The sequence below is a fragment of the Myodes glareolus genome, chromosome X (genome assembly GCF_982192425.1).
Source record: "Myodes glareolus chromosome X, mMyoGla1.1, whole genome shotgun sequence".
In the NCBI taxonomy this organism is placed as follows: Eukaryota; Metazoa; Chordata; class Mammalia; order Rodentia; family Cricetidae; genus Myodes; species Myodes glareolus.
In genome coordinates, this window is record NC_142053.1 from 28781867 (window position 1) to 28797832 (window position 15966).

General features: G+C 42.6%; 1 protein-coding gene across 1 annotated transcript in view; it reads left to right on the forward strand.

Moving 5' to 3' along the window:
• The window catches only part of Nkap (NFKB activating protein), a 27151-nt gene continuing 11185 nt past the window's right edge, over positions 1 to 15966 (forward strand). The window contains exons 1-4 of the mRNA XM_048450425.3: positions 1 to 573; positions 3834 to 3914; positions 9405 to 9475; positions 9656 to 9796. Coding sequence (XP_048306382.1) covers positions 194 to 573; positions 3834 to 3914; positions 9405 to 9475; positions 9656 to 9796 — 673 coding nt within the window. The 5' untranslated portion in view covers positions 1 to 193. The remainder of the gene's footprint in view (positions 574 to 3833; positions 3915 to 9404; positions 9476 to 9655; positions 9797 to 15966) is intronic.

Genomic DNA, 15966 nt, shown 5'->3' on the forward strand with positions numbered 1-15966 from the left:
CTGCAAGGAGCCTGGGTCCAAGGGAAGGGGTTTACCGACGTACCCGGAACTGTTTCCCAGGGTTTTTTTTCTCTCTTTTTTTTTCTGGGTTGCTAAACGCTGCGGGCTCTTGGACTCTAGGCATCTTAGACCCTTTGGGGGCAGCGAGAGCGCCCCCTCGTCCCGCCCCTTGGCGGGTTCAGCTTTCACCACCATGGCTCCTGTGTCGGGCTCGCGTAGCCCTGAACGGGAGGCCTCCGGGGGAAGACGTCGCAGTTCGTCGAGGAGCCCTAAGCCCAGCAAATCTTCCCGCTCCCCGCGGGGTCGCCGCTCTCGCTCGCGCTCTTGTTCTCGGCTCTGTGACCGGAATGGCCTGAGCCATTCGCTGAGCGGTTTCAGCCAAAGCTCTCGAAACCAGTCTTACCGCTCCCGCTCTCGATCGCGTTCTCGAGAGCGGCCCTCTGCGCAGCGGAGTGCCCCTTTTGCTTCTGCATCCTCGTCTGCCTATTATGGCGGCTACTCGCGTCCCTACGGGGGCGACAAGCCATGGCCAAGTCTGCTGGACAAGGAGAGGGAGGAGAGTCTGCGGCAGAAGTGAGTGAGATCGCCGCATCCTCTCTTGGACGAGCCCGCCTGCCTTTGAGTCCGGCTAGTCGTTCATTGTTTCTGTTTGTATTTCGCTTCCCACCCACCTCGCACCTTTTTCATCCTTTTCTTCAGTTCATCCCACGACCTTTTTATTTATCCTTTTCTAACTTAAATTTTCATTCATCCCCAGACTCCTTCATAAAGTGCCCCGTTTTCCCACTACCTACTTCCCCCCTCCTGTCTTTGCAGACTGATAACGCTAAGAGCCTCGGCTCTATTGTAGTTCTTTGGTTGTGTCATTATCCGTGAGCTTCTCTTTATTCTTCACTAAACTGAACTTGTGGAAAGTAGAGGTTCTATTTTATTGTTCACAGAATTAGTAGTTCCTGTCTCTTGGTAGGCATGCAGCAACAATTGCTTGTTGCATGAAGGAACAGACGAGCTTGCGATAACAGGATGTCAGTGCAAAAGTTTTGCTGGGAATTGGTAAGGATTTTAATTAGGGATCTGTATTGGATAGGAGGAAACCTTCCTCTGTGCAAGATGGTTAGATGAATGTAAGAAAAGTACTCTGCCAAACTGTGGATGAGGCTATATTAGGAAAAGTTTTGTGAAGTGGTCTCAGCCATTTTTGACCATGAAAAACAATGCAAGTATGAGATCAAATCTCCTCTAATGGAGTTCTTGGTTTAAAAAGACACACAAGCCTGTGGTTGCAACAGCTGTGAGTCTCAGCAGGAAGTCAGATCATTGTCGTCCTTACCTCCATAGCAAGTTTAAGGCCAGCCTGGTATACATGAGAACATGTCTCAGAAAATATGTTAAAAAGGCTGAGCATGATGGCTCAGCATTCAGAATGGAGGGCAGCCTGGACTGCAGAATAAATTCAAGGTCGGTCTGAGGGAGAGTGAGACCCTAAGAGAGGCTTAGTCATAGTAGCTAATTTTATAAAGTTTATTATGTTTGTTAAGCATTATGTCTTAGGCACTGGACTAGGCCTTTACCATGTGCTTTAAAAGGATAAAACTTAAAACATTACAGGCATTAGGGGCAAGTAAACTTTCTAACTGTTGAAATGTTTTCATGATTTTTTTTTCCTTCCAGGAGGGGAGGACATAAAGTCTAATAGTAAAAAGGGCAGACTTCACAGGCACTCTGCCTGTGCATGAAGCTTGCCATGAAGCAAGGTAGCTTTGGGCAAGTCAGTTGACCTCTCTGAGCTTCACTTCTTCACCAGAAAGGGGTGCGGGAAATTAGTAACAAGGCTTTTAAGGTTCTACTAACTTCCATAAATGCGTGAAAACAGAAACAGTAAGACAGTTCTGAATTGCTAGAGACTTAACTGTCCAATTTAGATTATTCAGCATGGTATGTGGGCCGGAAAGCAAATGGTGAGCCAGAAGTTTTGTAAGCTCATGTCTCTAATCCCACGACTTGAGAAAGAGTCAGGAGTTGAAGACTAGCTGGACCCTGCTACATGAGATCCAGTCTCAAAAACAGGTGGAGAGGGTTTACTGGAATGTTATAATTCCTTGGATGGATTTTGCATTTGTACTTTTAGATGACTTGAAGTTTATTGTGTCTATTAAACATTGTGTCTTAGGCTCAGTACTAGGCTTTGTAGCATGTGTTTAAAAATGAGAACTTTTAAAACATTACAGGAGCAACAGGGATGAGGCTTTGTGTTCTTTGTGGCATTCTTCCCCTAGCAGTTACAAAGAGATGAATCCCCTTTTAAATTATCTGTTTTGACCAAATAAAAAAAACTCCAAGTTTTTCCCATGATGAAAGATGTTAAAAGAAAATAAAGCCAATTATATTTCTGTTATAATGATTAATTTTTAAACTGCGAGTTGCAAGCTACTACACTTTAAGGAATTCAGGCTCCCCCCATAATTATTTTTATCTTTAAATAATTATTTTATTTCTTTTGGGGTGGTGGTGTAGACAAGGTCTGTCTATATAGCTGTCCTAGAACTTAGGTAGACCAACTGGCCTCAACAAAAAGAAACCCGCCATCCTTTGCCTCCCAAGTGCTGGGACTGAAGGCACCAATCACTATACATGGTGTTATTTTCATTATGTTTTGAATTCTGTGTAGGAATGTGTGTCTGTGTATGGATATGCACATGTGAGTGTAGATGCCTTGGAAGGCCAGAAACATCAGATCTCCTGGAGCTGGAGTTACAGGCAGCTGAAAATCAACCGTCTTGGATGCGGGAGACCAAACTCCATTCCTCTGCAAGAACAATATGTGCTCTTAACCATTGGGCCATCTCTCCAGCCCAGAGTTTGTATTTTAAGTTTCTGAGTAGTGGTAAATATTAAAACAGAATTAGCCACATACACAAAATGTAAAAAGGTATTCTCCCAAGAGTAGAGAACATACTCCTTTCCCTAAATGGATCTGGATGGAAAACTGGTAATAAGCCTTATGGAGCATGAAGACAGTTTTTGTTAAAGAAAATTTTCCTTTCTCTCCAGAATCCCCTTTATTTTTATTTCATCTTTATTTTCTTCACTAATTCCTAGATTTCTGAAAACAAAGTTTGACCAAATCAAAAGATTTCACTACTTTATAAATATACATAAACAGATTAATTTTTTTGACATATAAACCTTTCTTAGCCGGGGGTGATGACGCACACCTTTAATCTGAGCACTAGGGAGGCAGAGGCAGGTGGATCTCTGTGAGTTCGAGGCCAGCCTGGTCTACAGAGTGAGTTCCAGGACAGATTTCAAAGGTACACAGAGAAACTCGTCTCAAAAGACCAAAAAAAAAAAAAAAAAAAAAAAAACCCAACCAACAACAGCAAAACACCAACCTCCTCCACCCTCAAAACCTTTCTGTTACACTTTACGGTTAAATGGACATTTAGAAGCTATGTCACACATTCAGCAAAAGGGATGCCCTTGACAGTCTGACTGCCATTTCTGCCACTGCCACTGAAGCACTCTATAGTTTACACCTGTTTATGATACTATCAGAGCATCAAATCCTACCTACAGAGCTTATATTTAAATCAAGTTTTTATTAACTTTTCAGACATACATAAATCCAGGTGTTTCTGTAGCTCCAGCTATTTCGAAGGCTGGATCACTTGAGCCCAGGAGTTCAAGGCCAGCCTAGTCAACATGGTAAGATCCTGTCTCAAAAGATATATGGGGAAAATAATACTAGAAGACTTGATTCCTGTTGAGTTTTATTATATGTTTAGGAAACAGTTCATCCATTGAGTTATAATTTAAATATTTATATGTTTTAGGAGATTAAGTGAAAGAGAGAGAATTGGAGAATTGGGAGCTCCTGAAGTTTGGGGACTTTCTCCAAAGAATCCTGAACCAGAGTAAGTAGGTTAAAAAAATATCATATTAAAATGTTAATAGCATTTGTTTAAATCCTGGTCTGCAGTCAAAAATTTTTTAATTATATTTTCTTACATTTTATTTATTTGTACATGTATGTATGTGCACAGGTGGAGGTCAGAGGGCAACTTGCAGGAGTCCGTTCTCTCCTTCCACCATGTGGGTCCCAGGGATTGAACTCAGGTCGTCAGGCTTAGCAGCAAGCGCCTTTACCTACTGATCCATCTCGCCAGCCCTACTGTCAAAATTTTTAAGTGAAGAGCTTCAAGTACTTATCAAATTTTTTTTGCTTTCTTATGATTTATACTGTTTTATCCCTTATATTAAAAAAAACCCCATGGAACATGGGTAATGATTACTGATACAGATAGTAGATTTTAGCACATTCATTGTGTGTGTTTGGGGGGGTTGTTTTGTTTTGTATTTGAGACATGGTCTCATTCTGTGATCCAGGCTATTTGGAACCCACAGTGTAATGACCAAGGCATGACTGAGCCTCACAGCAATCCTCCTGCTTTAACCCCCTGAATGCTGGAATTCCTGGCATAGATCACCATGCCCAGTTTAACTGTTGTCTTGAAACTATAACTCATGAATCATTAACTTCCTACTCAGATTTGTTATTAAAAATAATATATTTATAATATTTTTTATTTTTTTCAACTAACCCACTATCAGACTGCTAGGTATTAGCATAAGTAATAAAAATAGAGGTAATTTGATAAGAAAGAAGGCCCTCCTGAGGGTGGAAATGGGCTAGTGAGCTGGGAAAAGTAGACACCCAAAAGTCTGAAAAATTCGTGTGTGTAAGTGACTGTGTGTGGGGTTCAGAATTTGAAGTCAGATATTTTCTGTGATCTCTTCTCTATGTTATATTTTAAGTTTACATTTATTTATTCTCTCTCTCTCACTGTCTGTGCACGGGTGTTTTGAGTGTACTCACATAACAAATGTGGAGGTCAGAGGACCACTCGCAGGGGATGGTTATCTTCTTCCACTGTGTGGGTTCCAGGGAATATAATTCAAGTTGTTAGGATTGGCATCAGGTGCCCCTACCTGCTAAGGCATCTTGCTAGTCCAGCTCCTTATTTTTTGAGACAGAGTTTTTCAATGAACCTGGTGCTGATTCAGTGAGCATGATTGGTTGACCAACAAGTCCTAGGAATCTTGCTGTCTCTGCCTCTCTGAGTGTTAGAGTTACAGGTGAATGCCACCCCACCCATCATTTTTATGTGGCTGCTGGGAATCTGAACTCAGGTCCTTGTGCTTGTGTGACAAACATTTGATCAACTGAGCTACCTCTCTGACCCCTGAATTAAAAATAAAAGTTTAGACAGATATAACATTGTTCATTGCCATAATCCCATCCCTTGCTTCCTTTTGTTCCCCTAAACACTTTTCATTTCTTCTTTCATTTTATACATACATACATGATCTTATGAGACTATATGAAATCTGGGAACCACAAATCAGGTGAAACATGAAATTTGTATTTCTGGTACTGGCCTTATTTGCTCGACAGGATGATTGCCTGTCACACCTGTTTTCCTGTACATGATGGAACTCCATTCTTCTTTTTGGCTGGAAATGTTTCCACTGTGCACATACACTGCCTCTGTAGGTCTGTAGCTGGATACCTGGTTTGTCCCATGACTTAGTCGCTGTGAATAGTCTGCAGTTTACATTGTGTGTGAGTGTCTCTGTGATGTGATGACTGTAGTTCTTTGGGCAGATCAGGCAGAAGCCCAGGAGTGGTAGAGCTAGATTCTGTGGAGGATCTATTTATATTGTTGTTTTTTGATAAACCTCCATACTGTTTTTCCACAGAAGCTGGATCAGTCTATTTTCCAACTGACTGTATATAAGGGCTCCCTGTTGTCTATATCCTCAGCAGCATTTGTACTTAGTTAGTTGTTTTCTTTCTCTTTCTTTCTTTCTTTCTTTCTTTCTTTCTTTCTTTCTTTCTTCCTTCCTTCCTTCCTTCCTTCCTTCCTTCCTTCCTTCCTTCCTTTCTTTCTTTCTTCCTTTTTTTGTTTTTGTTTTTTGTTTTTTCGAGACAGGGTTTCTCTGTGTAGCTTTGGAGCCTGTCCTGAAACTAGCTCTTGTAGACCAGGCTGGCCTCAAACTCACAGAGATCCACCTGTCTTTGCATCCTGAGTGCTGGAATTAAAGGCGTGCGCCACCACTGCCCGACTCTTAGTTGTTTTCTCAACGACTGGGGTAAGGTAGTTTTTATCCACATTTCCCTGATGGAGGTTGAATTTTTGTGTATGTGTTTATTGACCATTTGTATTTTGTCTTTTGAGAACCATCTGTTCAATTCATTAGTCTGTTTTTATTCATTTATTTTTTTATTTGTTTGTTTATTTGAAACAGGGTTTTTCTGTGTAGACCCAGTTGTCCTGGAAATTATTCTGTAGACCAGGATGGCCTTGAACTTACAGAGATAAGCCTTCCTCTGTCTCCCAAGTGCTGGGACTAAAGGGGTATGCCACCACCACCTGGCTGAGTGCATTTATTGTGTTGGTTTCTTGTTTAATTTTTTTGGTTCCTCATATTCTTGTTATCCTCCTCTACCAGATGTAGTAAGGTTTTCTCCCATTCTGTAAGCTGTCTCTTCACTCAATTGTTTTTCTTTGCTGTGTAAGAGGTTTTAATCTTGTAAGGTCTCATTTGTTGATCTGGAGATTTATTTTGTGAACAACTGGTATCCTATTTAGAAAGTTCTTACTTATGCCTATCTTTTCTGAAAAAATATTTATTTTATAAGTGTTTTACCTACATCTTGTATAAGTGTACTGCATGCATACCCTGGACCTGCAGAGTCAGAAGAGAACATTAGAACCCCTGAAACTGGAATTACAGATGGTTGTGAACTGCTGTGTAGGTGCTGGGAACTGAGCGTGGGCCCTCTGCAAAGAACAGTCAGTGTGCTAAACCACTGAGCCGTGTCTTCATTCCATATGTTCACATCTCAAAGGGTTTCCTCTTAGATTTTCAGAGTTTCAAGTCTACATTAAGGTCACCAAGAATTTTTAAAATTAATATACTGCCATTTAAAAAATGTTTCCTAATGCTGACAACATCATTTTTATTAATTAAATTTGTTCTTTGACAATTTCAAATAAATGTTTCCTATATCTAATACTCTGAAGGCCACTACTTTTTAGTCCATGCTTATTTTCTTTTTAAGCGTGAATATTTTCTAAGGGGGTATTTGTGTGCCATAGCGCACAGGTGGGGTTGCTCTCTCCTTCTACGGTATGCATTCTAAGAATCGTACTCAGGACATCAGGCTTGACAACAAGCACCTTTAGCTTCCTGGCCCCCATGCTTATTTATTTTTATTTATTTATATTTTTGGTTTTGTAAGAGAAGGTTTCTCTGTGTAGCCCTGTCTTGGAACTCACTCTGTAAACCAGGCTGTCCTTGAACTCAGATCCACCTGTGGGGATTAAGGGCATGAGCTACCCTACTCAGCTCCACTCTTGGATTTTTTTTTTTAAGACAGTGTGCTTAACAAGAAGCCTATAATTTGTGTCAGGATGATAAAACCATATTATTTGAAACTTATTCTTATAGATACCTGAACTCATTGAGTGAGGATTAAAAGAAACCCTAAAAATATTTTGATAAGAAATACCCAAGTTATATCATGTGTGATCTTCCAAACTTTAAGGAAAGGATGACACAATATTTTAACTTTCCTTGGGTACCATCAAAGCATTTTAATTTTTTAGATTCTGTCCCAAAGAATTAAACATTTTTTTGTTTAGATTTATTTACTAGTTTTGACAAAGTCTCAGTATGTGGCCCCCGGCTGTCCTGAAACTCACTGTGTAGACCAGACTGGATTCAAACTCACAGAAATCCACCTGCATCTGCCTCCCAAGTGCTGGGATTAAAGGTGTGTATCATTATGTCTTGCTATTTTTATTATTTTTAACTATATGTATTGTGTGGGTTTCTATGGGTGTGCACAGCTACTGCCCCCAGAGGCCAGGGATATCAGATTTCTTTGGAGCTAGAGTTTTAGGTGATTTTGAGCCACCCAGCATGGGTACTGGGAATCAAGCTCAGCTGCTATTCAAGAACAGTGCACACTCTATTTGCTGTGCAGATAACAGCTGGTAGAATGCTTGTCTAGAATGCCTAAGACCCTGGGTTTAATCTCTAGCACCAAATAAACCAGGCATGGTGGTACATGATTTATAATCTCAGGACTGAAGAGGTAGAGGCAGGGGGTGGGGGCGCTAAAGTGAAAGGCTTTCCTTAGCTACATACAGAGTTCAACCCCAGCATGAGCTGGAGACCCTGTCTCAAAAGCAAACTCTGCAGGCCAGCGATATGTTTCAGCAGGTAAAGGTGCTTGCTGCCAACTCTGACAACTTTATCAGATCCATGGGACCCACATGGGTGGAAGAAGATAACCAAATCCTGAAAATTGTTCTCAGACCTCCACAGTAGTAATCACATACGTGCGTGCGTGCACGTACACACACCTACACACACTCATACATGTACTAAACAAGCTAAATATGAAAAATGTTTTCAAACCCCCAAACAAAAAGCTTACTTTCAGAATTTATTTTGCTAATTCTGTAGTCTGTTAAGGTCTGGGGAGATGGGAGTTGTTCTAGTGTATATCCTTTACCTAATTATAATAAAGTTCTGAAGCTAGGATGTCTCCTGGTGATAGAGCAAATGCCGAGCATCAGTGAGACCTAGATTTGATTCCTACAACCAGAAATAATAATAAAATCATGAACTCTTCCATCAACCTTCATGTTTGCCTTTTCTTGATCTTTCCTTATGTTTTCTGTTTCTCAACTTTTATCTTGTGAATTTCTTCTGAAAATATAAATCTTACACATTGCTTTTTTTTTTTTTAGATAGAATTTCTCTGTGTTGCTTTGGAACCTGTCCTAGAACTCGCTCTGTAGACCAGGCTGGCCTTGAACTCATAGAGATCTGCCTGCTTTTGCTTCCTGAGTGCTGGGATTAAAGGTGTGCGCCACCACTGCCCAGCTACACACTGCTTTTTTAGCAGTATTGTGTAAACTCTGGAGCATTATGTAAATATAAGCTATTTTATCATTAAGGAGATGGTAGACTCTTGAATATACTCTTACAAAAATGGCTTGTCTTTGAGAGCTAGAGAGATGGTTCAGTGGTTAAGAGCACTGGCTATCGAACCTGAGTTTGATCCACAACACCCATATATTCATTATTCTGTATATCCAATTCTAGAGGATCCGATGCTTTCTCTGGCCCCTGTCGGCACCAGGCACAGTCATATGTGTTGGCAGAATGCCCATACAAATAAGATAAAGCAACATTAATAATAACAATAATTTTAATTGCTTGTCTTTAAAGGTTCCTAGGCAATGAGTGCTGTTACTGAAAAATTGTAAGAGCTTATTTTAATACCCCATGAAACATATTTCTTACAACTGTTTTCTGTAATTCAGCTCTGATGAACATACACCAGTAGAGGATGAAGAGCCAAAGAAAAGCACTACTTCAGCATCTAGTTCAGAAGGTAATTTTGTAAAATAAGGAATTAATTCATAAATTTCAAAAGTATGTTTATAAATAATTGCACATTAGACCTTGCTTTTACCCAGGCTACCAAACAACTGTTTCTTTTCATTATTTCAGATATAGTAAAATGTTTGAAATACTTCTGTAGAAGTTAATTTTTCATTTGTACTTACAACAGATGAAAAGAAGAAAAAAAGGAAATCTGGTCATTCAAAAGAAAGATCCAAGAAAAAGAGAAAGAAAAAGTCATCTAAAAGAAAACATAAGAAATATTCTGAAGATAGTGACAGTGACTCTGAATCTGAAACAGACTCCAGTGGTAAGAAAGCCGTGTCATTCTGCAGACCCTAGACTGCATTCTCATTGTTCAAAATGTTATGTGTGGGTGTTTTGTCTGCAAGCATGTATTTCCTCTGCCTGTGGAGGTCAGAAGACGGTGTCAGATCCCCCGGAACTGGAGTTACAGCTGGTTATGACCACCATGTGAGTGCTAGGAATCCAACCCAGTCCTCTGGAAGGGCTGCCAGGGCTTTTAACTACTAAGCCATCACTCTAGCCCCTGAGCTTTTTAAAAATTTGTTGAATTATAGCCATAATTATAGCCATGTTATTTTTCTGATTATATTTCAATCTTTAATATTTCCTTAATTTTCTGCACTTAAGTATGTGTCACTTGGTACAGCAGGCCTCTGCCTTCAGAGCTAGTCACTCCCCGCTTCACCTTGGCTTACTCTGTGCAGCAGTGGACATGCAGTAGGTTTGGAATACACATCTCAAAAACAACTAGTCGCCACTTCCAGGTCAACCATTCCTTAATTACTGTCCTAAATCAGCCATGGTTTTTATTACATTTGTCTTCATTTATTTTGTTCATATGTGTGTATGTGGACATGCATACCATAGGATATGTATAGAAGTTAGAGAGTAACTTTGAGGAGTTGAAATTTCTTTCCTTCCATCATGTGGGTCCTGGGGATTGAACTCAGGTCCTCAAACCTGTCAATAAGCAATCTTATCAACTGAGTCATCTTGCCAGTGCCTGGCTGGTTTTAAGATTCCTCTGTATCCTCATGCATCCTAAGCTGTAGTGATATTTAGTTTGTCATCTAACAACTAAAGCTTACCTAAAGATCAATCAGAGTGCAGAGCTAAGCCACTAGTTAGCTATAGAGGCCAGGCAGTGGTGACACACACCTTTAATCCCAGCACTCCGGAGACAGAGGCAGAGGGATCTCTGTTAGTTCAAAGTGATCCCAGCTCTTGGGATCACAGGCCTTTAATCCCAGCACTAGGGAGGAAGATACAGGAGTTATATGGCTGGGCAGAGAAAAATATAAGGTGGGAGGAAACAGGAGCTCAATCTGAGGATTCAGACTGAGATGCAATCTGAGGATTCAGTCTGAGATGCAGTTTTAGGATTAAGTCAGAGATGCAGTCTGAGGATGCAGTTGGAGATGTAGTCGGAGATAGAGTCTGAGAATATAGTCGGAGTACAGTCTGAGGATTCAGTCAGAGATGTAGTCTGAGGATGCAGTCAGAGATACTGTCTGAGGATGCAGTTGGAGAGGCAGTCTAAAGATGCAGTGTGAGATGAAGTCTGAGGATATAGTGTGAGATGCAGTCTGAGGATGCAATCTGAGATGCAGTCTTAGGATGCATTCTGAGATGCAGTCTGAGGATACAGTCTGAGGATGTAGTTGGAGATGCAGTCTGAGAATGCAGTCTGAAGTGCAGTCTGAGGATGCAGTCAGAGATACATTCTGAGAATGCAATCTGAGGAGCAATCTGAGGATGCAATCTGAGATGTAGTCTGAGGATTCAATATGAGATGCAGTGTGAGGTGCAGTCTGAGGATACAGTCTGAGTATGCAGTTGGAGATGCAGTCTGAGGTGCAGTCTGATGATGCAGTGTGAGGCAGTCTGAGGTGCAGTCTAAGGATATTGTCTGAGGATTCAGTCAGAGTACAGTCTGAGGATGCATCAGAGATGGAGTCTGAGGATGCAATCGGAGACACAGTCTGAGGATGCAGTGTGAGATGCAGTCTGAGGATACAATTTGAGATGCACTCTGAGGATACAGTCAGAAATGCAGTCTCTGGTGCAGTCTGAGGGTGCAGTCAGAGATGCAGTCTGAGAATGCAATCTGAGGTGCAGTCTGAGGATGCAGTGTGAGATGTAGTTTGTTGATGCAGTTAGAGATGCACTCTGAGGAAGCAATCTGAAGTGCAGTCTGATGATGCAGTGTGAGATGTAGTTTGTTGATGCAGTTAGAGATACAGTCTGAGGATGCAATCTGAGGTGCAGTCTGAGGATGCAGTGTGAGATGCACTCTTTGGAATCAATCTGAGATGCAGTGTGAGGCGCAGTCTGAGGATGCAGTTGGAGATGCAGTCTGAGGGTGCAGTTGGAGTACAGTCTGAGGATTCAGTCAGATATGCAGCCTGAGGATGTAATCTGAGATGCAGTCTGAGGTGCAATCTGAGGTTGCAGTAAGGGTGCAGTTAGAGATGCAGTCTGAGGATGTAGTCATAGATATATTCTGAGGATGCAATGAGGTGAAGTCTGAGGATGTAATGTTAGATGCAGTCTGAGGATGCAGTGTGAGATGCAGTCTGAGGATGCAGTATAAGATGTAGTCTAAGGATGCATCTGAGATGCAGTCTGAGGGTTCAGTCAAAGATGCAGTCTGAAGATGCAGAGATACAGTCTGAGGATTCAGTCGGAGATGCAGTCGTAGATAGAGTCTGAAGATGCAGTTGGAGATGCTGTCTGAGGATGCAGTGTGAGATGCAGTCAGGATTCAATCTGAGATTCAATGTGAGGTGCAGTCTGAGTATGCAGTTGGAGATGCAGTCTGAGGTACAGTCTGAGGATTCAGTCAGAGATGCAGTCTGAGGATGCAGTCAGAGATGCAGGCTGTTGATGCAGTTAGAGATGAAGTCTGAGGTGCAGACTGAGAGTGCAGTCAGAGATACAGTGTAAGGATACAGTCTGAGGATGCAATCTGAGATGCAGTCTGGGGTGCAGTCAGAGATAGAGTCTGTTGATGCAGTTAGAGATGCAGTCTGAGGATGTGGATTGAGAATGCAGTCAGAGATACCGTCTGAGGATGCAGTCTGAGGATGGAGTTGGACATGCAGTCTGATACAGTGTGAGATGCAGTTTGTTGAGGCTGTTAGAGATGCAGGCTGAGATGCAGGCTGTTGATGCAGTTAGAGATGCAGTCTGAGGTGCAGACTGAGAATGCAGTCAGATGCAGTCTTATGATGCAGTCTGAGGTGCAGTCTGATGATGCAGTGTGAGAGGCAGTCTGAGGGTGCAGTCAAAGATGCATTCTAAGGATGCAGAGATATAGTCTGAAGTGCAGTCTGAGAATGCAGTCAGAGATGCAGGCTGTTGATGCAGTTAGAGATGCAGTCTGAGGTGCAGACTGAAATACAGTCAGATACAGTGTAAAGATACAGTCTGAGGATGCAGTCAGAGATGCAATCTGAGGTGCAGTCAGAGATAGTCTGTGGATGCAGTTAGAGATGCAGTCTGAGGATGCAGATTGAAAATACAGTTAGAGATGCAGTCAGAGATATAGTCTGAGGATGCAGTCTTAGAATGGAGTTGGATATGCAGTCTGAGAATGCAGTTGGAGGTGCAGTTTGAGGGTGCAGTCAGAGGTGCAGTCTGAGGATACAGTCTTAGGATTCAGTCAGATGCAGTCTGAGGATACAGTCGGAGATGCAGTCTGAGGGTGCAGTCAAAGATGCAGTCTAAGGATGCAATCAGAGATACAGTCTGAGGATTCAATCTGAGATACAGTCTGCAGATCCAGTCAGAGATGCATTCTGAGGATGAAGTTGGAGATACATTTTAGGATGCAATCTGAGGTGCAGTCTGAGGATGTAGTGTGAGATGCAGTCTGAAGATGCAGTGAGATGCAGTCTGAGGATTCAATCTGAGATGCAGTATGAGGTCAGTCTGAGGATACAGTCTGGGTATGCATTTGAATATGCAGTCTGAGGATGTAGTCAGAGGTGCAGTTTGAGGGTGCAGTCTGAGGATGCAGTCAGATATATAGTCTGAGGATGTAGTGTGAGATGCAGTCTGAGGAAACAATTGAGATGCTCTCTGAGGATGGAGTTGGAAATGCTGTCTCTGGTGCAGTCTGAGGGTGCAGTCAGAGATGCAGTCTGAGTGTGCACTCTGAGGTACAGTCTGAAGATACAATGTGAGATGCAGTTTGTTGATGCTGTTAGAGATGCAGTCTGAGGATGCAATCTGAGGTGCAGTGGGAGATGCAGGCTGTTGATGCAGTTAGAGGTGCAGTCTGAGGTGCAGACTGAGGATGCAGTCAGAGATGCAGTTGAAGATGCAGTCTTAGGATACAGTCTGAGGTGTAGTCTGATGATGCAGTGTGAGAGGCAGTGTGAGGTGCATCATTCTGAGGTGCAGTCTGAGGATTCAGTCAGATATGCAGCCTGAGGATGCAGTCCGAGGTTCAGTCTGAGGATGCACTGTGAGATGCAGGCTGTTGATGCAGTTAGAGATGCAGTCTGAGGATGCAGTCAGAGATACATTCTGAGGATGCAATGAGGTGCAGTCTTGAGGATGCAGTGTGAGATGCAGTGTGAGATGTATTCTGAGGATACAGTAAGAGATACAGTCTGAGGATGGAGTCGGTGAGGCAGTCTGAGGATGCAGTCTGAGGTGCTATCTGAGGAAGCCTTCTGAGAGCAGTCTAAAGATACAGTCTGAGAATGTAGTTGGAGATGCAGTATGAGAATACAGTCACAGGTGCAGTCAGATGCAGTCTGAGGATGCAGTGTAAGATGCAGTCTGAAGTGCAGTCTTAGGATGCAGTCAGAGATGCAGTCTGAGGTACAGTCTGAGGATGCAGTTTGTTGATGCTGTTAGAGATGCAGTGTGAGGATGCAATCTGAGGTGCAGTCTGAGGATGCAGCGTGAGATGCAGTGTGAGAGGATGCAGTGTGAAATGCAGGCTTTTGATGCAGTTAGAGATGCAATCTGAGGTGCAAACTGAGAATGCAGTCAGAGATGCAGTCTTAGGATGCAATCTGAGATGCATCTGGATGCAGTCAGAGATACAGTCTGTTGATGCAGTTAGAGATGCAGTCAGAGATACAGTCTGAGTATACAGTCAGAGGTGCAGTCAGAAATTCAGTCTGAGGATGCAGTCTGAGGATGTAGTGTGAGATGCAGTTTGAGGTGCAGTATGAGGATGCAGTCTGAGATACATTCTGAGGATGCAATCTGAGGTGCTGTCTGAGGATGCAGTTTGTGATGCAGTCTGAGGATGCAATCTGAGATGCAGTGTGAGGTTCAGTCTGAGGATACAGTATGAGGATGCAGTTGGAGATGCACTCTGAGGATGCAGTCGGAGGTGCAGTCTGAGGATGCAGTCGGAGATGCATTCTGAGGGTGCAGTCAAAGATGCAGTCTAAGGATGCAGTGTGAGATACAGTCTGAGGTTCAGTGTGAGACGCAGTCTGAGGATACAGTGTGAGATGCAATCTGAGGATACAATTTGAGATGTACTCTGAGGATGCAGTCGGAAGTGCAGTGTGCAGTGCAGTCTGAGGGTGCAATCAGAAATGCAGTCTGAGAATGCAATCTGAAGTGCAGTCCGAGGATGCAGTGTGAGATACAGTCTGAGGTGTAGTCTGAGAATGCAGTCAGAGATGCAATCTGAGGATGCAGTCGGAGATACAGTCTGAGGATGCAGTCAGAGAGGCAATCCGAGGTGTAGTCTGAGGATGTAATCTGAGATGCTGTCTGAGGTGCAGTCTGTGGGTACATTCTGAGTATACAGCCGGAGATGTAGTCTCAGGATGCAGTTGGAGATGCAGTCTGAGGATGCAGTCACAGATACAGTCTGAGGATGCAGTCGGAGATACAGTCTGAGAAGTCAGTCAGAGATATAGTCTGAGGATGCAGTCGGAGGTGCATTCTGAGGATGCAATCTGAGATGAAGTCTGAGGTGCAGTTTGAGGATACAGTCTGATGATGCAGTTGGAAATGCAGCCTGACGATGCAGTTGGAGATGCAGTCTGAGGATGCAGTATGAGATGTTGTCTCAGGATGCAATCTGAGATGCAGTCTGAGGATGCAGTGTGAGATGTAGTCTGAGGATGCAATCTGAGATACAGTCTGAGGGTTCAGTCAGAGATGCAGTCTGAGGATGCAGTATGAGATGCAGTCTGAGGTGTAGTCTGAATATGGAGTCTGAGATGCAGTCTGAGGATACAGTCTGAGGATGCAATTGAAGATAACACTCTTAGGGTTCAGTCAGAGATACATTTTGAAGATGCAGTTGGAGTACAGTCTGAGGATTCAGTTAGAAATGCTGTTTGAAGATGCAGTTGGAGATACAGTCTGAGGATGCAATCTGAGATGCAGTCTGATGTGCAGTCTTAGGATACAGTCTGAGGATGCAGTCATAGATACAGTCTGAGGATGCAGTCGGAGATGCAGTCTGAG